General features: G+C 39.4%; 1 protein-coding gene and 1 long non-coding RNA gene across 2 annotated transcripts; one reads left to right on the forward strand and one right to left on the reverse strand.

Moving 5' to 3' along the window:
- The first annotated feature begins 8,194 nt into the window (after positions 1 to 8,194).
- Positions 8,195 to 13,761, forward strand: LOC126631464 (O-fucosyltransferase 31-like). The gene is made up of 10 exons (XM_050301588.1): positions 8,195 to 8,310; positions 9,132 to 9,264; positions 9,383 to 9,445; positions 10,086 to 10,170; positions 10,252 to 10,322; positions 10,441 to 10,535; positions 10,632 to 10,835; positions 11,779 to 12,046; positions 12,764 to 12,991; positions 13,276 to 13,761. The coding sequence occupies exons 1-10, from the start codon at positions 8,195 to 8,197 to the stop codon at positions 13,288 to 13,290; spliced, it is 1,278 nt and encodes a 425-aa protein (XP_050157545.1). The 3' UTR covers positions 13,291 to 13,761.
- Positions 13,762 to 15,480: 1,719 nt separating this feature from the next.
- On the reverse strand, positions 15,481 to 20,345 carry LOC126631269 (uncharacterized). The gene is made up of 2 exons (XR_007626348.1): positions 16,456 to 20,345; positions 15,481 to 15,831 (listed from the first exon to the last, which is right to left on the reverse strand). It is a non-coding gene; the product is annotated as an uncharacterized LOC126631269 (long non-coding RNA).
- Positions 20,346 to 25,856: the final 5,511 nt, after the last annotated feature.

Here is a 25,856-nt window from a genome sequence, read left to right on the forward strand (position 1 = left end):
ATTTCCAATGGTTGAGGAGGTATCACAAGTGATGGATCAAATATATAATGACGAAGCCTAGAGACATGAAAAACATCGTGCACTTTAGACAACTCCGGTGGCAACTCAAGCCTGTAAACAACTTTACCGACTCGCTCAATGATCTGATACGGTCCGATGTACCTAGGACTTAGCTTACCCTTTTTCCCGAACCGCACTACACCTTTCCACGGTGATAGCTTCAAAAACACCCAATCACCAACTTTATACACTCGATCAGTGGCATGCTTGTCTGCTAGACTCTTCTGTCGATCATAAGCCGTTTTCAGGTTAAACTTAATTATCTGAATATTCTGAGTAGTCTCCTTTACAATCTCAGGGCCCACTAAAACTCTTTCACCAACCTCTGACCAACACAAAGGAGTACGACAAGACTTGCCATAAAGTGCCTCAAAAGGTGACATACCAATACTCGTATGATAGCTGTTATTATATGCAAACTCCATCAAATCTAACCGCTAATGCCAGGCGTCACCAAACTGCAATACCGAAGATCTCAGCATATCTTCCAACGTCTAAAAAGTCCTCTCAAATTGCACATCTGTTTAAGGATGATATGTCGTACTATAAAGTAACCTCGAACCAAGAGTCTCCTGAAATGCCATCCAGAACTTAGAAGTGAACTTAGGATCTCGGTCCAAGATAATACTAACTGGAACCCCATGGTATTTAACAATCTTCGATAAAAATAATTCAGCTAATCAGCTTAAAAAATATTTCTTCCTCACAAGAATAAAATGCGCTGACTTAGTAAGCCGATCAACTATCACCCAAATGCCATCATAACCATTTTGTGTACGAAGAAGCTTGTACACGAAATCCATAGTAATATCTTCCCACTTCCATTGTGGCACGGGAAGTGGTTGCATCAATCCGAATTGTTTTTTCCTCTCAGCTTTGACTTGTTGACAAATGGCACACCTACTCACATACTCAGCAATTTCCCTTTTCATACCCGGCCAATAATAAAATGGTTGAATAGTATGATACATTTTAGTACCTACAGGATGCATTGCATACGCCGATACATGTGCTTCATTAAGAATTTCTTTCTTTAAGTCCGCATTATTCGGCACATACATTATTCCCTCCTGCACAAGCATGTCATCCAATTCTCTAATCCTTAGATCTTTCTTTTTCCCATCATTTCTTGCTTAAATTAATTCATGGGTTTCCTCATCATTCATCTGAGCCTCGAGCACTCGATCAATTAAAATTGGTCTAACCTGAAAATTAGCAAGTAAGGCTTCCTCGCGTTCTTCCACCTCTAACTTCACTCTAATGGATCTCAAATCCGCAAGAAGAGGAACATGACAAGCGTACAAAGCATTAATTCTCACTTGAGGCTTCCTACTAAGCGCATCTGCCACCACATTTGAACGACCAGGGTGATAATCAATCGTGCAATCATAATCACTGAGCAACTCTATCCATCTTCGTTGTCGAAGATTAAGATCCCTCTTAGTGAAAAGATACTGAAGACTCATATGATCTGTAAAAATCTTACATTTTTCACCATAAAGATAATGTCTCCACATCTTCAAGGCAAAGATAATAGCTGCTAATTCAAGATCATGAGTAGGATAATTCATCTCATAAGGCTTCAACTGTCGTGAAGTATAAGCAATCACCCTACCATGCTGCATCAACACACATCCCAGACCATTCAAGGAAGCATCACTGTAAATCTCAAAGTTACCACTATCATCTGGAAGTGCTAAAACAAATGCATGAGTGAGACAATACTTCAACTGCTGGAAACTCCACTCACAGTTATCATCCCACTCAAATTTAACATCATTCCTAGTTAACCTTATCAGTGGTAATGCAATAACTGAAAAATCCTTAACAAACCGTCTATAATAACCAGCTAGGCCAAGAAAACTCCGTACCTCGGTGACGGTTCATGGTTGCTCCCAATTTTCAACAGTTGCTACCTTTTAAGGATCCACCAGAATACCTTGAGCTGATATAACATGTCACAAAAATGCCACTTGATCTAGCCAAAATTGGCACTTGCTAAACTTAGCATACAATTGGTGTTCCCTCAATTTCTTCAAAACCAAAGTGAGATGTCGAGCATGCTCTGATTTAGAATTAGAGTACACCAGGATATCGTCAATAAAGACAATGATAAACCTGTTTAAATATTGCTGGAATACTAGATTCATCAAATCCATAAAAGTTGCAGGTGCATTAGTCAACTCGAATAGTATCACAAGAAACTCATAATGACCATATCAAGTCCCAAAAGCTGTCTTAGGGACATCCTCACTTCTGATCTTCAATTGATAATAACCAGACCTCAAACCAATCTTAGAAAACACACAGGCGCCTCGAAGCTGATCAAATAAATCATTTATACGCTGCAACGGATAACGGTTTTTAATCGTTACCCGATTTAATTGCTTATAATCAATACATAACCTCAAAGTCCCATATTTCTTCCTCACGAATAACACCGGAGCTCCCTAGGGTGAAGTAATAGGCTGAATAAAACCTTTATCAACTAATTCCTGCAACTAGATTTTCAATTCCCTCAATTCAGCAGGAGCCATTCGATAGGGAGTTAAAGATATAAGATTTGTACCTAGAAGCAAATCAATGGTGAACTCCATGTCCCGGTTTGGCAGCAATCCAGATAAATCATCATGGAATACGTCAGGAAAATGCCTGACCACACGAACATTCTCCACACTATTAGGAGTATTATCATTCAACACCACATGAGCCAAATATCCCTGACAACCTTTCCCTAACAACCTTCTCAAACAACATTTTAGCTCTTATGGCAGAAATAACATCATGCCTCACTCCACTACGCTCGCCCACAAATGAAACCTCAGGCAATCCAGGACGATGAAAAGTAACTGATTTCCCGTAGCAATCTATATTGGCACGATTATAATGCAACCAATCTGTGCCCAAAATGACATCAAAATCAACAATATTTAACGGGATGAGGTTAACGAGCATAACAACATCATCCACTAACACGGGACATCCTGGATATACACAACTAACATAACATATCTCCTTTCTAGGCATAACAAACTCTAAATCATACCCTAGAGGTGTGGGATGAGGTTGAGTCAACTGAGCGAACGTATGAGAAATAACAAAGGGCTATCAATTAATACTCTAGCAGAATGACCAAGAATATTCAATGTACCCATGATCAAATCAGGATTATTCTGAGCATCATGTAGTGTCATGTGGTGAATACGTTCCTGGGCTTGTTGCCGTCCTCCATGACCTTTGTTAACTTGATTACTACGTCCCTGCACATTACGCCCCTGACCTTGCTGGCTAAGTTACCTCGATGGTCCTGCACTACTAGAAGCAACCTCCACGTGCTGGGACTGTCCTCTAGGGTACCATTGTGATTCACCAACTGAATATGGCAGATATGGCATATAACCTCCAAAATACTAAGGATAACCACCCTGCTGATACAGGTCATGCGGATACTGATACTGCCATGCAGAATAAAGAGCTACATCGCCTTGGTAATGATAAGCACCTTCACGACCCGTCTAAGCATAACCACTAGGTCCTGAAACTTGCTGGATCGACACTGATGGTGGTAAAAAAAGCTGTTAGAGCCTCTGCTGATTCTGAGGACAATGCATAGCCTTATGCCCCAATTGACCAAAGATAAAACATCTTCTACTACCATGTCTGCATCCCCAAAATGTCAACTATTACATCTATGACAAAACGGACTCACCAGAATCTTTCTGCCTCTAAAAATGAGGACCTCTAGAAAATCTACCATCTCTCATTTGCCCAGTGGAACTCATACCTCAGCTAGAAGAACTAGAACTGGCACCACTTCTCTTAAAAATTTGAGTCTTACGAGGTCCCTGAGATGATTGACCTTTATCTTTATCATCTTTCTTCTTCTGGTTATCTTTTTCCCCATCGCTCTCACTAGGCATATTTTCTGAATCTTCAATCCGCAGTAAAATTTCATAAAACTCCTGGTAAGTAGCATAAGGAGTCGTGGTCGCCATAGAACGCCGTTTCTTTCGAGTACCCAACCTGAAACGACGAAGCATCTCACCCGTATTAGTAGCAACCTCCAAATCATAACGAGACAAATCAGCAAACCTCTTGTAGTACTTATAAGCTGACATCTTTTCATGTGTTTAGGTGCATGAATTCTTGCTTCTTAGGATCTATATACTCTGGAAGAATGAATCTCTTCTGAAATAACTGCTTAAAAACTTCCCAATCAACAGCTTCATTTGGTGATAACTGATACGACTCTTGTCTCCACCAAGATGCAGGTTCGGGACCTAAAAACCAGGTAGTTGTCTCGACCCACCTATCATGAGAAAGACTACACTGACTCTGCATCACACAGAAATTTTTCTCAATATGATTGAGCCACCGCTCTGCTTCTTCATTACCCATGAAATGATTTAACTTCAGATTATACACAGTCTCCAGATGTGTCATTTGGGGAGGATGAAGTGAAGACTTAATAGCATTTGCTATAACTTCCTCTAATTGAGCAATATCAAGGAAACTAGGCTCAGCTGAAGGACGTGGCTCTCTACGAGGCGGCATAGTTCTGACAGAAGACACCAAGATAATTAGAATATTCACAAGATATGTAGGACTGCCAAACATAGGCTCTGATACCAAACTGACACACCCCGACCTAGATCAAGGTATGATGGCCGTCACGTGAGGGTGATGTATCCATGTGCGCAGTGCGGAAGAATAACAATATAAAGAATTGCGAATAAATAAAAACCAAACTAACTAAAACACTAGATAAGAATAAGTGCAGGACGAAATTAAGTGTGACTAAACATAACAAGAGTGTATGTATCCTAGGTGCAGTCCAGCAGGACAACTACTAATTATACAACACCAAAGATGGTCATACATTAGTGATAATCTGTCAGAGCTGCTGTGAATTCCTTGTGAGCCACTAACGAGCACTCTTACCTAAAACCTGGAGGGGCGCAAAACAGAAAGTGTGATTAGGCAAAAACAAAGCTTTTCAAAACCATTTCACTATCAAAAGTAATAACCCCTCGCCGTAAAACCTGTATATTTCCCAGAAAATAGCATACACAATTATATCTCAAAATCATATACTTACTACCATCAATTTACTCACCTGAAGCTTACCTAAACGTCCACAGCATCGAGCAACAATATATATATAACCATACTAATGCACAATTAAACATAGAGAGCATTTGACATGGCATTTCAAAGTATCAAACCATTTAATTAAGTTTTTTGGGAAAATACCAGTGTGTGTGTGTGTGTGTGTACTGAAAACCAAAAGTCCACTCACTGATATGTGGAAGGGTCGTAACCCACGAGCCTTGCTTGACTGCGCTCGTCTTCAGGATAGGTCTCACCTATATGGGAAACAACTATTTAAACGTTAGTTTTAAGCACATAATCAAAACTAGGTAATAACTTCTCATATGTTGCTCAATTAAGGTATTTGAATATACCACCATGGCCTACTCAACCTTAGGAACATCCCCATATTTTTAGAAAAATTTTCCGATGTCCCACACGCCCTCACGCACCGGCCAAGGCACGGCCAGACACGCCGCCCACGCGCAGGCACGTGCCTGGCACACTGACGGATTCCCTAACGGTGTTAGGGAATATTCCGTTAAATAAAAGCATATGTCGTTATTTTTACCTGACGTTGTTAGTCGCCGTTAAGAATATTCCGTCAAACTTGACAGAATATTCGTCTTCTTCTCCGGTGAATCACCGGATTCTGTCACCGTCGCCGAAAACTGGGAAAAACTTAAAACCATCATTTCTCACTCATAACTCAACCAAAATTCATGAAACTTATACCAAAATGAAGCTTAGGATGAAAGGAACAAGTTCTTACCACTTAAGAGTCCTAAAACAAATGGAAAGTCGTCGGAAAATCCTTCAATATTCTGGTCCCCCTTCAACTTGCCAAACCCTGGCTTCCCAACGTTCAAAACATTCCAAAATTCTTCTCTGAGCTTCATGAATAAGTCCAAGGCTCACTAGAACCTTAAAACTCAATGAAACCTCCACGATCACGATAAAGTCACTGTGCACCTCATCGGGGTTTTTGGTTTTCTGGTTTTCGAGGGCCTCACGTCCAACCAAAACTACAGCTCAACTCTTAAGCTTGAAAGAAGCACGAAAATAACATCCACAATCTCGATCCATAAAAGATGACGAGAGTTGAAGGCTTGTCTGTACAATTGTACAGACGAATGGAAAAATCCGAGAGGGATGAGAGAGAGAGAGAGAATTGGTGAGTGAGGGTGTGTGTGTTCTCTAGCTTTGGGCTACCAAACAAAAACAAATAAAACTAAAATCTAATTGGGTCCAAAAAGCTAGGAAAAACATGACATGGTCCAAATCCTTGGTCCGTTTACACACACACAACCACTAAACGCTCAAGGGCATAACCGTCACTTCACGCTATCAAGGATAAAATAATATACATTCGGGACGGGCTGTCACGATACCTGTGTTGCATCATCACACTAACAGAAGTTTTGACGGAAATATAATGGAATGACAATATAGATATTGATTTGCAGCACCCATATTTAGGGATTACATTGATTGATTTTCAATTTTAATGATTGAGTGGGTCAAGTTCAAGGACCATTTGTGATAAAAACTCATTCTTATATTCGAGGTGTTAAGTTTGATTTTTTTTTCATTATCTAAGACCATTAGATGTTAAATTTTAGAGATTGGCTACAATACCTGAAACAATGGACGTTTCTGGTTTTGTAGGTGCTTGAAACAATTTTGTCTTCTCTATATAACTATGTCTCTTGAGTTAATAATTTTATCAAAAGAGTTAATAATTTTATGAGGAACTACTTAACTCAATCACTTGTTGTCGTTACTCTTTAGTTTTTTGTTGAGGTCTATGAGATGATATCTTTCCGAATGGGATAAGAGAATTCCTACTATCTATTTTTTTTTTCGTTTTAATTAAAGAAATAATTGAAAAATAAAAACAGCAAGTATAAGAATGAGTAATAACCCCCATTAGAGATTGATACAATTCAATTCAACACTTTGTTCGTTCAAGTTTGACTATGGCAATACATCTAAGAAATTATTTCATCGAACGTTTTTTCCCCTGGATCCAGGAATAGTGACATGAAGTAAATGTCTTATCTAAGTCAATGAACTCACTCTAAATAATCCTAACAAGTGATGATTTAGACGAAATTCAACATTTTTGAACCACGAAACGCTTTTGTTGGTTTGTCACATTTTATTCATGAAAAGGGTTGAGTTGGTATTAGGTTGGATACAGTAAAGTAATTCTATTAGATTTAATGTACTTATTAGACCTAATAAGTACTTTTGTGTCAAAATTGAGAAATTCTATGGGCCCAATCATAGACACTCTAAAATCCTTTTTCAAATTTACTCCCATTTCGAGTCAATAGGTAGATAAATAGACACATCTCACTGCACTGATCATGGGCGTTAGTGTTGACTGATGTGGTCGAAGACCAAGAAGGGGTTATTTATTAGCTAAACATTCTTGATACAGCTAGATCCAATCTCATAATCCCTGTGAAAAGGAAAAAGAATTTCATGTTCTTCCCTTCGAGAGATGAGGATTAGGAAAATCCTATTAACTGCAGCTTTCTCCAGACCTCCTAGAAAAGCATTTGTATTTAATACATGTAATTTTACGTATTCTTACTTTCATGCGAGTATATATATTTAATATAAAATGGTAATTGGATAAAATATATGTAAGTATTGTAGCCAATTTCCAAATTTTAAAATATTGTTACTCACCTCAGTAATTTATCTCCACACCCACTCTAATGCAATTAATAATAATAGGTTTGAGCACAAAAAGGTAATAGAAATACTTGCATACCTTGGGGGATAAGCATATTCCATCGTTTACAAATAACATATTTTTACTCTATAAATTTCATGTCGAAACCATAAGAATAAAATATTATATTTTCTTAAATTCCATTCTTCGTGAGTAAACATATCCTCTCAAATTAAAGAGAACTATCACTACTATAGTCTAGTGGTATGTAAGTGAGAAATTTTAGGTTCGATTATCTCTAAAATCGAGTTTCAACTAAATTAATAAAATTTAGCTCGTGTTCGGGCAGGAATTTCCATGGAGAATGCCCCTGACTCGAGCACACAGCTTCCCGATGAGTTAGCACTTTGGTTGGCTGTCGGGCTCCTGCTTGTTGAAAGGCTGCAAGAGGAGGATATAGTTAGTTCTGAAAGGTGCCTTTGTAAGGCCTTAGGTGTAGGCCTTGATGCTCACAATCAAAACTAACTAAGTGCTTAGGTGTGCCACTGCCATCTCAGTATGGCAGATGTAGAAGAAGTGTGTTTAAGTCGATTACTTGCACCTCAAGTTATTCTGACTTCTTGTTATGAAAAGATTGTCGTAGATGGGTTAAGTCTACATTAAGTTTTTTTCTATGTCTTGAGATCAATGACTTTTATTATCTTGTATGCTTTAAAGGTTAAAAATCCAGATCTGATTAAGCCATCGGTCTAGTTCTCGTTCAATCAATCTTTTATAGCAGTAAAACTACTAAATAAACCAGATCTGAGTGCTAATGGAACCTTTGATCATCAAATGACTGGAAATGACTTGAATATATACTAAAGAGTACATCATAATACCAGATCTACTAATTGAAAGATAAAACAAGGAGAGTCGGGCAAGATTTCACCTTGTCGAGTAAGGGTGAACATCTTGCAATTTCTTCTCTTTATGATTACAAAGGTTTATGTGTTGAAAATGATAAGTGGTAAACAAGTTTACATGAGGGAATTGATACTACATCATCTGGAGAAGGTAGTAGAGCTTTTACATTGGACAAAAGATGACTTTCTAAGGGAACTATTGCTAAAAGGGTTTGGAGGGTACGAACTGGCTTGATAGCAGAGTTTGTATGCTTGTTTGTTTGATTGGTTGAGTGTCTTTGTCTCTAAGCCTTGTCTTCCCTTTTATAGGCATTTCATCTTAGCTGTTGCAAGCTTTACCCGAAAGCACTTAGTGAGTTATCATATTTTTTACATGTTTTACCATTCAGAAAGTGTTTTTGGGCTGAGAGTATATTGATTTCCATCGATTATCACTTCCTTTGTAAGCACTTAGCCTTTGCATTAATGAGGAACCGTCATATTGTCTTGAGATGGATGGATGGGCCTGGTGCTGGGCTTCGGGTAAGTCTCCTTCCTTTAGTTCTTATGGGCTTTTTTTCTTTTAGATCAAAAGTTTAAATATTAATCCAAACAGCACATTTTTAAAGTAAATAATATCGGATGTGATAAAAAATAACTTACATGTGGTGCGTGGCGCGCGTTCTATGTCCAATATTGTTCTGTAAATCGGTTGTATCTGCATGTGAGTAGCTCTCACTCGCATTGAATTCCCCAGCTGCTGAATCAAAATCATAAACCATTAACCCTTATGCTTCCTCTTTCAGTTTTCTCACGTTAAAATTTGATCTGATTCAGTCCTCCTTTGCCTGTGAGCTTCTCCGCCGCCCTCCCTACTTCCCCACAACCACAATCTGCAACCAATGGTGAAAATTTAGGTATTCGATCAAAACCAAACCAACCCATGAAGCTTCACAAGGACTACTATGGCTACTGCTACCCCAACCAGTCTCAGAAAACCGCTTTAACTGGCCTCCTGGTGGTCCTCTTTCCAGCCTTCCTGCCAAACCTCTTTGGCCCATTAAGCCACACTGCTCATTCCATCTTCTCGGTAAGTTCCTTCCCACCAAACCACACTCACATGTTTGAAGCTTTTGTTAATGGAAGTGCTTAATTTTGTTGAATAATTGTTAAACTGAGATGGGTATTTTTTTGCAGGAGTGGAATGCTCCGAAACGCCGGCTTTGCGCCTTCTAAATCCGGCTTTACTTCTTCAATCTATCAGTTCCATTTCCCTTTTTTTGTTTTTGCCTTTGATTTGTTGTTTGCTTATAAACAGTTGATCTGATTACATGTATTTACATATTGGTTTTGAATTTGTGTAGTCTGTGGATCAACAGAGCAAGCTTTGGGCTCCGTTGCCCAACCACGGATGGAAGCATTGCCCTGAAGAGCCTAATAGTTTATCATGTGAGTATTAAAGATAAGACCACATTATATGTTACTTTGTATTGATTGTTATCTGATGTACTTCCGCTCGTTTTCTTGCAGCATCGCCAAAAGAATCTACCGGGTATATTCAGGTGTTCCTTGACGAAGGCTTGAACCAGCAGAAAATGGGGGTAAGTTTTGAAAATTTTGTGAGGGAAGTCGTGCTATAACTTGTAATATTAAGCCAATTGGGTGTACAAAATGATGTTGTCTAATTTAATTTATTTGGTCTTTTTTTTCATCTAAAAGATTTGTGATGCAGTTGCTGTTGCTGTTGCTAAAATTTTGAATGCCACTTTGGTTATTCCACACCTTGAAGTTAATCCTGTGTGGCAAGATTCGAGGTATATAGTGAGTATGCTAACCTGGAACCGTTCCTAGAAAATTATTATTTCTGTCTAAGGGGAGCCGTTGATGTGAAACTCCTTGTGCTTTTGCAGCTCCTTTGAGGACATTTTTGATGTGGATCACTTTATTGAAGCCCTACAGGGTGAAGTTTCTATAGTTAAAGCCCTTCCTAGTGAATTTTCTTGGAGCACTAGGGAGTATTATGCTACTGGCATAAGGATTACTAGAATAAAAACAGCACCTGTTCACGCTTCTTCTGATTGGTATCTGGAAAACGTCTTGCCCTTATTGCAAAGGTCAGTAAATGCGTTGACCCTTTATTGAGTAGAAAGTTGTTGTATCGTATACTATTGTCCATATCATATATGTTGTGTGTCCTAAAGTTCAGATTCCATCTTGTATTGGACCGTGCTGTGTATCATTCCCTAAAGTTGTGATCGTGATAGCTTGTGTTACAAACTTGGACATTAGTTGTCATCTTTTTACCGGGGTAAATAGCAGAAAGAAGTTGTCATAACAAGGTAAGTTTTGGCATGGTAATATTATATAAGGGTCATGACTTTGGGAAATAGGTTGTTTGGTTAATGTGCATGGCATATAGTTAGAACTTAGTAATGCATCATAGAAATACTTATGTATCTGCATGTCAAGGCATCAGGTTTTCAAGTTACATTATGTGTTGGATTTTAATAAAATAATTGTGCGATGGCAAGTGCCTTCGCCCATGAGCGGTAGGTCTCGAGTTCGAGACTTGGGAACAGCCTCTTCATAAATGGGGGTAAGGCTAGCCGACATTCACCTCTCCTAGACCCTGCGTAAAGCGGGAGCCTTGTGCACTGGGTACGACCTTAATTGTGGATGGATTGAGTCAGTGTTTTAAAAAATTCAATACCATAAGTGGAATTCATTATAGATTTTTGCACCTTCAGAAGAGATCTCAAAGGGAAGGTATATTGAATTACAGAAATTGATTCCCGTGTACCTCTTGCTGCTCCAAGGCAAGAAAGATAGAGGAACGAATTCAAGACAGTCATTTGTGGACAGAAAGAGCGTGGTTTTCTAGGGTTAACTTTAAGCCAGAGATATCCTTTGGTTTTATGTTAGAGTATCTTTTCTGAGCACAACTTGAGCTACCAATCTGAATTATATGCCTATGTTTCAGTACAATAGGTTACTTTTTAGGATCTAAATTTTAAACGAATATCTTTTCATTACTTAAAAGGTGCTTCACTGCTACAGATATGGAGTTGCTGCTATCTCCCCATTTTCTCATCGTTTGGCCTTTGACAACTTGCCTCAAAACATACAGCGCGTAAGTTGTAAAGTCAACTTTCAAGCTTTAGCCTTTGTTCCTCATATCAGGGAATTGGGAGAAACCCTTGTTAATCGTCTCCGCTACCCTCCCAATGGAAACCCCAAAGGAGGTAGTGACTCACAGGACAAGGCAAATGAAATTGAGAAACAAGGATCTGGGAAATATGTTGTTTTGCATCTTCGCTTCAATAAAGTATGTTTTTAATTAGCTTTAGATCCTTGGCATGTTTGATTATGTAATCTGTTGATGCACAAAATCAGTGAGGACTTTGGTACAACAGAAAGTGTTAAGTTTGCGACCTTCGCTAGATTGTTCCAGTCACTAGTGTGGATAAGTATGTAAATGGATAGGGACAGAGAAGCAAACACAAGATGTACGTGGTTCACCCAGATTGGCTACGTCCATGGAGTAGAGGAGTTCTCATTAATTGTGAAGGGTTTACACAAGTACATATGTTCAAGCTCTCTTTTAGTAAGTACTAGTGAATGATTTAGTACAAATGACATTAGGCAATATTGTGGGAGAATGATCTCCTTTTATAGAAGAGTTTCTAGCTTTGTTCTGACATTGACACGTGTCGTGTTGTAATTGGCTTCTGATGTTGACACGTGTCGCGCTGTGATTGGCTTCTGATGTCGACACGTGTCGCACTGTGATTGGCCTCCTGGTTGGAGGGAAACTGTTGTGGGTCCTTGACAGTATAACATTGATCAGTGCTCAGTAGTTTCGGGATTGGTCAAGTATGGTACAAACATAATCATTTCGGAGTCTTGGGGCTAATATAAGTTTTAAGAAATATATACTGTACAAAATAATTTTTGAAGAATCTTAAAGCTTTTTCTAAGAATCTTAATTACATCTGCGGGATTAGTATTTCCTAATAACTTCTTTGCCTGCACATACACACAGGACATAGCTGCTCATTCAGCGTGTGATTTTGGTGGAGGTAAAGCTGAGAAACTCGCCCTTGCAAAATATCGGCAAGTAATCTGGCAGGGTAGGGTCCTAAATTCTCAGTTCACAGATGAGGAGTTAAGAAATCAAGGGCGTTGCCCATTGACTCCTGAAGAGATTGGATTGCTGCTGGCAGCTTTGGGCTTCAACAATACCACCCGTCTCTATCTTGCTTCTTACAAGGTTTGTCTTAAAAGCAGAATGTCTTTGCTGGTATTTAGGGTCTAATGGCAAGGGGCTCATTTGTAGATGTTTTTGTTTGTAAAATTTGGAACATTTTAAGTTAGATATTCTCCTTATCTTCATCTCTGTCATTTTCATTTCCCTCTCTCTTCAATTGAAACAAAAGCAAAAATGTTGACAAACGAGCCCCAAGCGTTTCATGCGATTCCTTAGGTTCCTTCTCCATAAATGTTGACAGGATTAAAAATTGTGAGCTGACAGGATTAAAAATTGTTTGGGAGCAGCCTCTCCATAAATAGGGGTAAGGCTAGCCGACATTCACCTCTCCCAGACTCTGCGTAAAGCGGGAGCCTTGTGCACTGGGTACGATAGGATTAAAAATTGTATCGTCAGGTGGGTCACCGGGCTTACATGAACTTGAAGACTATTAGACCAAACATGGCGTTGTCGGGCAAACTTTTCGTGAATAAGAGCATGGAATGGTCGGATTTCCAACGTGCGCCTTCAGATGGGCACAAAACTAGACAGGGGCAGATGAGGCTGAGGAAGGACAAACAATCGATATACACGTACCCTGCTCCTGATTGCATGTGTCGAGCTTAATGAAATTTTTGTATAGGCTTAATTTGAGCTAATTATTGTACAGTATGCTACTTCTTATGTATTGATGATGCCGGCAGTGGAGAGATTCAATGACAAAACCACCATTCGTACCACGACACCGACACTGACTGTTCCATTTAATACAGTGAATTTTTTTGGTGCTACGAGATTCCAGGCTTTGAGTAACTTAGAACAAACATTTCAGCACGCTGTCATCAATGTCTTTTTATAAGAATGCTCCTATGCTCACCCTTTTGCCTTATTTTTACACCCATATCAAATTAAATATTTTGTTGACAAATTTACCCTCTTGCACGATGACAGCCAACCCATAACAAACCCCTCGTGATAGTTAATAACTAATATAACAGAAATATAGTTAGAAGAGTATTATAGTAATTTCCTTATATAGCTATCATTTCCTTAAGTTCAGTTGTATACATTTTCTCTAATCAATCAATACATTTTCTCTCGTTTCTCTTTACCAATTCTTCCTCTTTCTTTGCACCAATTCTTCATCTTTTGCAATGTAGTTAACAATAGTGTGCCACATTGATTCAAATTCGGCCACAAAAATGTGTACAGATGGAGGCCTAGATGGGTGGAGGAGGTAGGCGGTTTGGGAGCAGTGGTGGTAGTTCTGTAAAATTTGGGACTGGGGTGGGTTTTGGGTGTTTGTGGGCGCACCTGGTGTTGGGGGTGGGAGGGGGGATGGTTTTGCGGTTAGGTTGGCGTTTGAAGTTTTCTAATATAATTTTTTTTAATAGTGTAGAAAAAGTGAAAAAAGTTTAAAAAATTAAAGTTATTTTAAGTGTTGGGGGTGGGAGGGGGGATGGTTTTGCGGTTAGGTTGGCGTTTGAAGTTTTCTAATATAATTTTTTTTAATAGTGTAGAAATAGTGAAAAAAGTTTAAAAAATTAAAGTTATTTTAAGAGTAATGGTGGGTGTGAAAATAGTATTCCGTTGTTTTTACCTTTAATGGTGGGTGGCAAAGTAAGCCCTAGTTTGGTACTGAGGTAATTTTAAAAAAATTGGGTATCAAAAAAAGTTGTGAGAGTTTTTGGTGTATGGTAAACACTCCAAATCAGCTTTATTTCAAAGTTTTGGATGAAAATAAGCCCAAAACCTGAAGCTGCAAAAGGCAGCTTCAAAAAACCAGCTCACTGAAAAACACGGATAAACTGTAAAATCTTTAATGAATTTTTCAATTTGCCAACATTGACAAAAAAAGAATGTAAACTAAAATCGTAACATATAAATCATTGACGGATTAACTCATTTGTCGATTTGTCCCCAGAACTTATTTAGAGCTGTAATTTCTCTCCTGAATTTTAGTTTTAGCTGATTACCTTCTTGAACTTTTATAATTAGTCAATCTCCCCCTAAAACTTCTATTTAGCCAATTACTCCCATGAACTTTTATAAATAGCCAATCCCCACCCCCCCCTCCCCCCCGGGACTAGATTTTAAAATTTTTCATTGATTTTCCATCCATTTTAATCATGTAGACAACACAACACATGACAAATGTATGGACATAAAAAGAATGGAAAATTAGATGAAATTTTTAAAAATCTAACCCTAGGGGGGGAATTGGCTAAAGTTAAAGTTAAGCGGAAATTGACTAATTATAAAAGTTTAAGGGGGCAATCAGCTAAAATTAAGTTTAGGGAGAAATTGGCAACTCTATACAAATTCAGAGGGCAAACTGACAAATACCTCTAAAACAAATGGAATCAAGAGGCCTATTCATCCTGTACAATAATGAAGAAAAGAAACAACAGTGTAACATCATCAAGTCCTTTGAGGAACAACGAACCTAACAATGCAACGCCGACGCCAATCATATTTCTTTGCTTCCCTAAAATGTGAACGAATGGAGAAGATGCAAGTACTAACAGTATGTTCATGTTAAAAGACCAAGTTCCTCAACAAAGACAATCAGAAAAACCTTAGCAGGCAACACACACCGTCTTATCAGTTATGGCAGAGCACTGTTACATTACATATCTAAATTCCCACATGCGCAGAAACCACATATTGGACATTGAAATCAAAATACTGACTTGGGAAGCGGCGACTGATTACTTGTGGCAGATGGTGGTTTAAGAGAGGATTAAGGACTGGTCTCTCTGAATGGTGTGCCGTAATCCCAGCTGGCTCCATTTGAGAACTTGAACCGTGTGTATCCATCATCCTGATTCCCTATGGTACGTCCCTTGCATCGATGGTCTCACCTACATATCCCAAAAACAACCACCGTTAAATATTCCAGCAAGTAAACACACAAAAACAGCCTCAATCTACAAAGAGAAAACCAACCCTCTACTAAACAAAATAGAAACATGGTAGAAGTACAAACTTTAAATCTGAATTGGTCACCCACCCAACTGATACCAACATATCAAATTATCAATGTGATGCAAATTTTAAATTAACACTCACACGCCTTTAGAACTTCAAAATTAAACGAAAATCATATCAGCAGTAAACTGAAAGTAACACAATCAAGAATGCTAGCGAAGAAGGAAACCTTGCTGTATGCCAAGTTTATGCAAAATAATTAAAAGAATTACAACACTTGAGTAAGTCCAAAGGCAAAGACGGCCTTTTTTGCCGGATGTCCTTCCCTTGTGCTTAACTTTAACAGACAAACCCAAAAGTGTTGAAGAGAGGTTGGATGTCAAAGGAAATTTAAAACTTCACAACAAAACTGATTATAAAAAGTAAAAATGAAGTCAACCTTGTTTGTGATTGACATATACAATATCACTATTCACAAGAATCACAACACAAAGTACACATAAAATTACAATAACCTTGTAAGAATGAATGTTAAATAGAGAGGGCACACTGATTACCTGGGTGATTAGTGGTCCGGAAAAATGGGACTGTGATATCATTACATGATTAAGAATGTCTTCAGCTGATCTTTGTATGTTTACTGCAAAAGAGGAACTGAGAACATATATATCACCTTATGTGGTCGTGTGTGCAGTTTTCTAATGAAAACAAAAAGGAACTGACAATTCAAATGGGAACGTGTATACATCCCTTGTTAAAACTAGACTATCAGATTTTAGCACAGGAACCCCGTTTCCTCCACTTGGCCAAAAACAGATCTGCACAAGAAAACATTGTATCTGGAAGAAACTGGACCTATGTCGCTAAAAATTAAATGCCACAAAACTAAATCAAATTTCCCTGGCCACCGACTCTATTTAGAAACCCCCCACCCCTCCAACTCACACACAGACCAAGCAAGCACTACACTAGCTTCATGAACTTGACAAAACCTTGAAACAAGGAATGATGAGCAAATTTTAGATACACAAGCACGCACACAACAATTCCGCAAAGGGACAAAGAAAACCGAGAACTCTACTGACAATTATACATACCAAATCAAATACAGCACCTGGAAATACATGATATGTGTGTAACTAAACCAATGAGAAAACCATATCAAACCATGTGACGGAAGATTGATGCTAACCATATGTACTCGACCTTTTCCTATAAGAAATTTTTTATCAAACAAAATTACAGAACTCAATTAGTAATTTAGTAGTACATATCAGAAGAAGAAAAAAAAAAGAATAATCAGCGGAAAGACAAAAGGATTTTCAATTTTTGGTCCCTCTCCGCCTTCTGTGCAAAAGGGGTCCTCTTGAACCTCTCAACTTCTTCCCTCACATCATTTACAGCAAAAATGTCAAGAAAAAGCCTCTCATTACTCACCACCGACTCCCTTACAATGTCATGCACATTTCTTAGAAATTCCGAATAAGGATCGGCGGCCAGCAAATTAGTTTTGTCAGCCATGTAAAAAATTCAGAAATTAGGGCAAAATCGAAAAAATTCAACAAATTCAACAAATCAAACAAATCCAACAATCGAATTAAACGATCGAACAAAAAAATTACATAAAGAAATCGAGAGAACAAGGAGAAAGGAATATATATCACCACAAACGCCAAACGAAGAGGCCTGCTGATAACGGCGACGGCGAAGGTCTCCGCCAAATCCACTCAAGCTCTGTCGTGATCAACAGTAGCGATCGAGAGATATGATGGAGGAGAGCGAGGAGAGCTGACGAGAGAGAGAGCGAGAGCGAGCGAGCGCGCGAAGAGAGAGAGGGAAAGTTAAGTTTAGGGCTTGTGGTAGTAAAAAACGGCTATTAATTAAGTTGGGTCACGACTCCGGTTAAATTAAATTGGAAATTGGGCTGTCAAATGGGCTTGAAACCCAGGCCTTCTTAGACTCAGAGCCCAGTCGAGCCTTTTTTTTTTCTTTCCTTTTTTCCCAAACTATGACCGTCAAGTCAAACTATTAAATAATGGACCCATTTTATAAAAAATAAGTAAAATTAAAACAAGAAACTAAGATTCAAAACAATAAAAAAGCACCAATTGACACACGCGTAGACGTGTGGCAAGAGGCTAATTAACCAAAAAGAGAGAATGTACATAACACAAATTATCCAAACCTAAAAAATAACACGCAACCTGATTATCATCGTGGAACACAAAATACAAACAAAAAAAATGCACTAACATCAATACTCCATAATAAATACAGAAACTGCCAAAAGAGAAAATAGTGATACAATAAACTCGACAGTGTACACTATTTATGTGCAGTATAAACATTTTTCATCCTTCGGTGACGGGCAAGAGTCTAGCGTTTAGGCGTTTAGGCGTTTAGGCAGTTTTTTTTTAATTTTAATTAAATTTATTATATAACATGTAAATAAATGTCTACTTATACTTTAAAAAATGCATAGTTGTATTAGAATGCATAAATTGTAAAATAAAATGACACATAAATTATAAAATATTATAACATATTGAAAACATGAAGAACAAAGCATATAATGAGTGTTCATCCTAATATTCAACACATTTCTTACGATTTAGGGCTTGTGGTTGTCGTACGGCTATAAATTAAATTGGGTCACTCACAACTCTGGTTAAATTAAATTGGGAATTGGGCTGTAAAATGGGCTTGAAATCCGGCCCTTCTCACTCAGAGCCCAGTCCAGCCTTTTTTGTCCTTTTCCCAAACTATACAGTCAATCGACAAAAAAAAAAAAAAAAAAACTATACCGTCAACTCAAACTATCAAATAATGGACCGACCCCTGTTACAAAGAATAAGTAAAATTAAAACAAGAAACAAAAGTGAAAAAACAATAAAAAAGAATCAATTGTCATAAGCACCAGCGTGTAACAAGTGGCTAGTTAATTATAAAAAAAGAATGTACATAACACAAATTACCCAATCCTAAACCTAAAATAGGACTCACAACCTGATTAGCATTGCGGACATAAAAATACAAAAAAAATAGGCACTAACATCAATACCCTTACTACCATTTAGTACTATCGTCTAGTGGTATTCCTCTTCATTTGTAAGTAAGAGGTTTTAGATTCGATTTTTGCCAAAACCGAGTTTGAACTACATTATTACTAGCTCATTGTGAGATTAAGCTCATCCCCTCCCCCTTAGTGTAGATAATATTGATGGTTTCCAAACCAAAAAAAAAACATCAATACCTTACTAATTACAGAAACTGCCAAAAGAAAAAATAGTAAGACAAACTAGAGAGTGTACACTACATATGTGGAGTCGGTAAACTCTTTTCGTCCCTCTATCTATCCACCGAGGTTTTAAAAGGCGCTAGCCACTAGTTGTGTGATAGACAGGAGTCTAGTATCTAGGCGGGGTCTAGGCAGTTTTTTTTTTAATTTTAATTAAATTTATTATATCACATATAGATAAATGTCTATTCATATTAAAAAAAATTATTATATTGGAATACATATATTGCAAAATAGAATGACATATAAATTATAAAGTATTAGAATATATTGAAAATATGGGGAACAAACATATAATGAGTGTTCGTCATAGTACTCAACACGTCTCTTAATTTATGGAAAAAAAATGCAAAATAAAAGTTAATTATTTTATGTCTAAGTAAAAGTCGAGACCTACGCGGATGACTAGGCAAGTCTAGACGCCATTTCTTAATTTTCAAATGCCTAATAATTAATTGGAACAATGGTCACCCGCCTAGCACCTAGATGACACTAAACGGAAACTTTTAGAACAACGCTATCCACAATGCTTTATGGCCCTTGAAAAACTGTTTTCTTATTGATGTGTGAGTTGCACATATTTTGTTTTAAAAGCCGATCCATTTTTCATTTTGGGAAATTTTATTTAAACCCATTAATCCTCTTTCCACACCCAACTTAGAAATTTTGTCCCACAAACTTACCATTTTACCCTTAAATACAAAATTGATAAACTTGAAAAAATTACACAAACATATAAACCCACCCAACCACCTACCCTAGCAACAGCCGGACTTGATTATGGTCGTCATCAAGCAACCAATCGACAACCTTGCTAGGCTGGTTAAGACCAAGCCTTTCTTGAAGATCATACAATTGGATTGCAATGGGTACCGATAGCCTCACATGCCGATCTCAAAGCCCTCTTATGGTGCAAACTAGGGGTGGTTCGGGTCGGGATCCCGAACCGAAACTCCTTTCCCAAATCCCAAACCAAAACATTTCGGGATGAGATTTTATATCCCGAAACCGAACCGAAAATGTGCATTTCCCGAAATTCGGGATTCCCGAAAGTGTTTCGGGATTTTCGGGATACTTCGGGATTGGGCCTTGAAGCCCAAAATGTTGGGCTTTTAAGATTGCAGCCAGCCACTGCCCAAAAAAAAAAAAATTAAGGTTACAGTCACTGCCCAGCCCACCTGTTTCAATTTCACCACAAATATCACAATACCACATGTTTCAATTTTCATATAAAGGAAGCAACTAACAAGTCTATCTACCAAACTATTTAATTAAAAGTGCATGCAACAAAAATGAAATAAGTTAAGTTTTACAAACCAAACTTCCAAATTGTCTACCAAACTAGTTAATTAAAAGTGCATGCAACCAAAATGAAATAAGTTAGGTTTTACAAACCAAACTCCAAATGAATTTAGATTAAGTTACAATCCAAAAGCAAAACATAGTTTATATTATAAGCAAGAAAGTGCATGTAACCACAACCAAGCTTAAATTCATTCATTCCCTTTAGCTAAAACCCTGCAATTCCAAACAAAACCAACCTGAATTACATGAACAACAACAACAACAACAACAAAGCATTTTCCCACTAAGTGGGGTCGGCTATATGAATCCTAGAACGCCATTGCGCTCGGTTTTGTGTCATGTCCTCCGTTAGATCCAAGTACTCAAGTCTTTTCTTAGGGTCTCTTCCAAAGTTTTTCTAGGTCTTCCTCTACCCCTTCGGCCCTGAACCTCTGTCCCGTAGTCACATTTTCGAACCGGAGCGTCAGTAGGCCTTCTTTGCACATGTCCAAACCACCGGAACCGATTTTCTCTCATATTTCCTTCAATTTTGGCTACTCCTACTTTACCTCGGATATCCTCATTCCTAATCTTATCCTTTCTCGTGTGCCTATACATCCCACAAAGCATCCTCATCTCCGCTACACCCATTTTGTGTATGTGTTGATGCTTCACCGCCCAACATTATGTGTCATACAACATCGCTGGCCTTATTGCCGTCCTATAAAATTTTCCCTTGAGCTTCAGTGGCCTACGACGGTCACACAACACGCCGGATGCACTCTTACACTTCATCCATCCAGCTTGTATTCTATGGTTGAGATCTCCATCTAATTCTCCGTTCTCTTGCAAGATAGATCCTAGGTAGCGAAAACGGTCACTTTTTGTGATCTTCGCTAGATTGCTCCGGTCATTAGTGTGGATAAGTATATAAATGGATAGAGATTGGAAAGCAAACACAAGATGTACGTGGTTCACCCAGATTGGCTACGTCCACGGAATAAAGGAGTTCTCATTAATTGTTAAGGGTTTACACAAGTACATAGGTTCAAGCTCTCCTTTAGTGAGTACAAGTGAATGATTTAGTACAAATGACATTAGGAAATATTGTGGGGGAATGATCTCGTAACCACGAAACTTCTAAGTACCGGAGTGTGGTATCGTCTTGACTTGCCTTATCTGTCTCATAGGTAGATGTGGCATCTTCTCTGGAAGTACTCTTCCTCCATCCAGGGGTGGTATCTGTAACTGGTGGAGATGCACAAGGTAATGTATCAATTTCACTTGAAGCTTACTTGTAGTTTCAGGCTTGGTCAAGCGCGATACAAACCATGTAGTAGGAGTCCCCCAAGTCGCCGGGCTAGGGGATCTGCTGAAAGAGGTGACAGACAAGGTAAGCAATCAGAGCTCCGGCTGATTGTTCACATTCTCCCTATCTTGCAGGCAGCATGAAGGATAAAGAGAAGAAAAATGAGAAGAGATGATATGGGATACTTTTGCTTTTGAAGAAGTAACTTTCCACAGGCTTATTCTTGAACCGGGCTGGAGGGTTTTCTGGTTTCCTCCAGAGTATAAGGCCGACTGAAGAATTTGAGGGTCAAAACAAGTCCATCAAATCTAGAGTACGTTCGACCCTGCTGATATGGGATACTTTTGCTTTTGACAAAGTAGTGAATGTATCGGCACGTGTGCTGTTACGCTTGTCTCCACATGCTTCCTTGTATCCTTCTCACTTGCCCTATCTGTTTCTCAGGCAGATGCGGTATCTTCCTTGGAAGCATAATATGTTGAAGATGAGTACTCGAGAGCAATGCCAGGTAAGTAATCAGGTAAGGGGTTCCAGGCAGTCAGTTCCTGGCTGAAAGCTTGATTCCAAGTGCTGACTGATTGCTCTCTTTCTCCTTGTCTTGCAGTTAAGAACAAGGCCAAAGGAAAAGACAGGGAAAAAGCATGATATGGGATACTCTTGCTTTTAACCCTGATGATATGAGATATTCTTGCTCTAGTATAGCTTGTTTACAGAGGTATTATCGGGGGGAAAGAAAGCTGAATATTTCGAAAGGCTTCGTTGGGAGTGCCCTCTCAGATAAGAGAAAGGGTTGAGCATTTTTGCAGGTCTGCCTGTCCGTTAGGGATGGAGGTCGACATATATAGGAGTCTCCCTAACATCAAGTAATAATGCTATTCCTTTACCCTGCTTGGTCATAGCACGGTAGTGGGAGCTGCCAGCTTCACATGTTTTAACTCTGTCAGAGCACTTTGAAAAAGTGGTCTGTGGTATCTGGGAAGCTGATGTTGCGTGTGAAGATTACAGACAAGCTTTATCCAAGGAGATCCAGCTCTTGAAGTTGGGAAAGTGGTGCCTCTTCGGTTTTCGAACAAGCAATCCTGTCGGGGATCTGGCTCTCGAGATTCGGAGAACGATGCCTCTTCGATTTTTGAGAAAGCAATCCTGCTGGGGGTCTGGCTCTCGAGATTCGGAGAGCGGTGTCTCTTCGATTTTTGAGAAAGTAATCATGTTGGGAGTCTGGCTCTCGAGATTCGGATGGCGGTGCCTCTTCGATTTTGGAGCAAGCAATCTTGTTGGGAGTGTTTTCTCGAATGTGAGTGAAGGTTGGGCATGTTTACTAGTCTACCTTGCCACAAAGCACAGAGGTTAACACACAGGGACTTTCCAATTATCCAACAGTGGTACTGTTCCTTTACCTTCTCTTCGATTTTTGAGAAAGTAATCATGTTGGGAGTCTGGCTCTCGAGATTCGGAGGGCGGGTGCCTCTTCGATTTTGGAGCAAGCAATCTTGTTGGGAGTGTTTTCTCGAATGTGAGTAAAGGTTGGGCATGTTTGCTAGTCTACCTTGCCACGAAGCACAAAGGTTGACACACAGGGACTTTCCAATTATCCAGTAGTGGTACTGTTCCTTTACCCTCTCTTCGATTTTTGAGAAAGTAATCATGTTGGGAGTCTGGCTCTCGAGATTCGGAGGGAGGTGCCTCTTCGATTTTGGAGCAAGCAATCCTGTTGGGAGTGTTTTCTCGAATGTGAGTAAAGGTTGGGCATGTTTGCTAGTCTACCTTGCCACGAAGCACAGAGGTTGACACACCGGGACTTTCCAATTATCTAGCAGTGGTACTATTCCTTTACCCTTGTGGGTAATAATATGGTAGCTAGACCTTCAAAATTTATGTGTCTAAACTTTGTTAGTGTTGTTTCTTTGCAATTCTTTTACCCTTGTTGGTCAGAGCGATGTAGCGGGAGCTGCAAGCTTCACGTGTCTCAACTTTGTCAGAGAACTTTGGTAAAGTTATCTGTGGTACCCATGAGTTACTGTTGCGTGTGGGAAGTGGGTGATTGAACAGTACGATTCATGTGCTTTCTACTTCGCCAGAAATCTTCGACAGAATGCCCATAATTTCCGTAAAGCTGAGTGTGCGTGTGACAGGTGCTGACAAGGCTGGAAAAGTAGGTGCCTCTTCAATTTCTGAGATCGTCCCTCGTGATCTTTGAGCAGCCCAGCTTTTGAGAAAGCAAGCCTCTTCGATTTCTGAGATCAGCCTTTGTGGTCTTTGAGCAGCCCAGCTTTTGAGAAAGCAAACGCCTCTTCGATTTCTGAGATCGACCCTCGTGGTCTCTGAGCAGCCCAGCTTTTGAGAAAGCAAACGCCTCTTCGATTTCTGAGCAGGCGCCTCTTCGATTTCTGAAGCTTCGTCGAGTGCAGATTTTTATATAGGGGCTGACATTAAGTTCCAAAGCACACTTGAATATCCACCAGTAGAAGCTTCATTCTTGCACTTCTAAGATCTTGATTTGTCCGACCTCTTCTCTCTTCAACACCTTTGAAAATGTCTGGCCCCTCCGACCGTCGTTTTGACTTGAACCTTGTTGAAGAGGCAGCCCTGCCTTCTCCAGACAACATATGGCGCCCATCCTTCGTCTCCCCTACTGGTCCTCTTACCGTTAGGGATTCCGTGATGAAGAATGATATGACCGCTGCGGTAGTGGCCAGGAACCTTCTCACTCCCAAAGATAACAGACTACTTTCCAAACGGTCTGATGAGTTGGCTGTTAAGGATTCTTTGGCTCTCAGTGTTCAGTGTGCAGGTTCTGTGTCTAATATGGCCCAACGCCTATTTGCTCGAACCCGCCAAGTTGAATCATTGGCGGCTGAAGTGATGAGTCTCAAACAGGAGATTAGAGGGCTCAAGCATGAGAATAAACAGTTGCACCGACTCGCACATGACTATGCTACAAACATGAAGAGGAAGCTTGACCAGATGAAGGAATCTGATGGTCAGGTTTTACTTGATCATCAGATATTTGTGGGTTTGTTCCAAAGGCATTTATTGCCTTCGTCTTCTGGGGCTGTACCGCGTAATGAAGCTCCAAATGATCAACCTCTGATGCCTCCTCCTTCTAGGGTTCTGTCCAGTACTGAGGCTCCGAATGATCCCCCTCCGATGCCTTCTGGGGCTCTACCGACTGCTGAGACTTCTCCTAAGCAACCTTTGTGAAGGCTCCCTCTTGTTTGTTTATTTTGACTCAAGTATATGTACATATTTGTAACTTATCGGGGATATCAATAAATAAGCTTTCCTTCATTTCAACGTATTGTGTTAAATACACCAAAGCCTTCTTCGCTAAGTTCTTTGAATTTTCTTTTGTTGAAGCTTGTATGTTGAAGCTTTGTGAGTGGAGCATGTAGGTTGAGGTAGTGTTCCCTTAATTTCCCGAGTGAGGAAAACTTCTCGGTTGGAGACTTGGAAAATCCAAGTCACTGAGTGGGATCGGCTATATGAATCTTAGAACGCCATTGTGTTCTGTCCTGTGTCATGTCCTCCGTTAGATCCAAGTACTCTAAGTCTTTTCTTAGGGTCTCTTCCAAAGTTTTCCTAGGTCTTCCTCTACCCCTTCGGCCCTGAACGTCTGTCCCATAGTCGCATCTTCTAATCGGAGCGTCAGTAGGCCTTCTTTGCACATGTCCAAACCACCGTAACCGATTTTCTCTCATCTTTCCTTCAATTTCGGCTACTACTACTTTACCTCGGATATCCTCATTCCTAATCTTATCCTTTCTCGTGTGCCCACACATCCAACGAAGCATCCTCATCTCCGCTACACCCATTTTGTGTACGTGCTGATGCTTCACCGCCCAACATTCTGTGCCATACAGCATCGCCGGCCTTATTGTCGTCCTATAAAATTTTCCCTTGAGCTTCAGTGGCATACGGCGGTCACACAACACGCCGGATGCACTCTTCCACTTCATCCATCCAGCTTGTATTCTATGATTGAGATCTCCATCTAATTCTCCGTTCTTTTGCAAGATAGATCCTAGGTAACGAAAACGGTCGCTCTTTGGTATTTCTTGATCTCCGAT

The sequence above is a fragment of the Malus sylvestris genome, chromosome 8 (genome assembly GCF_916048215.2).
Source record: "Malus sylvestris chromosome 8, drMalSylv7.2, whole genome shotgun sequence".
NCBI lineage: Eukaryota > Viridiplantae > Streptophyta > Magnoliopsida > Rosales > Rosaceae > Malus > Malus sylvestris.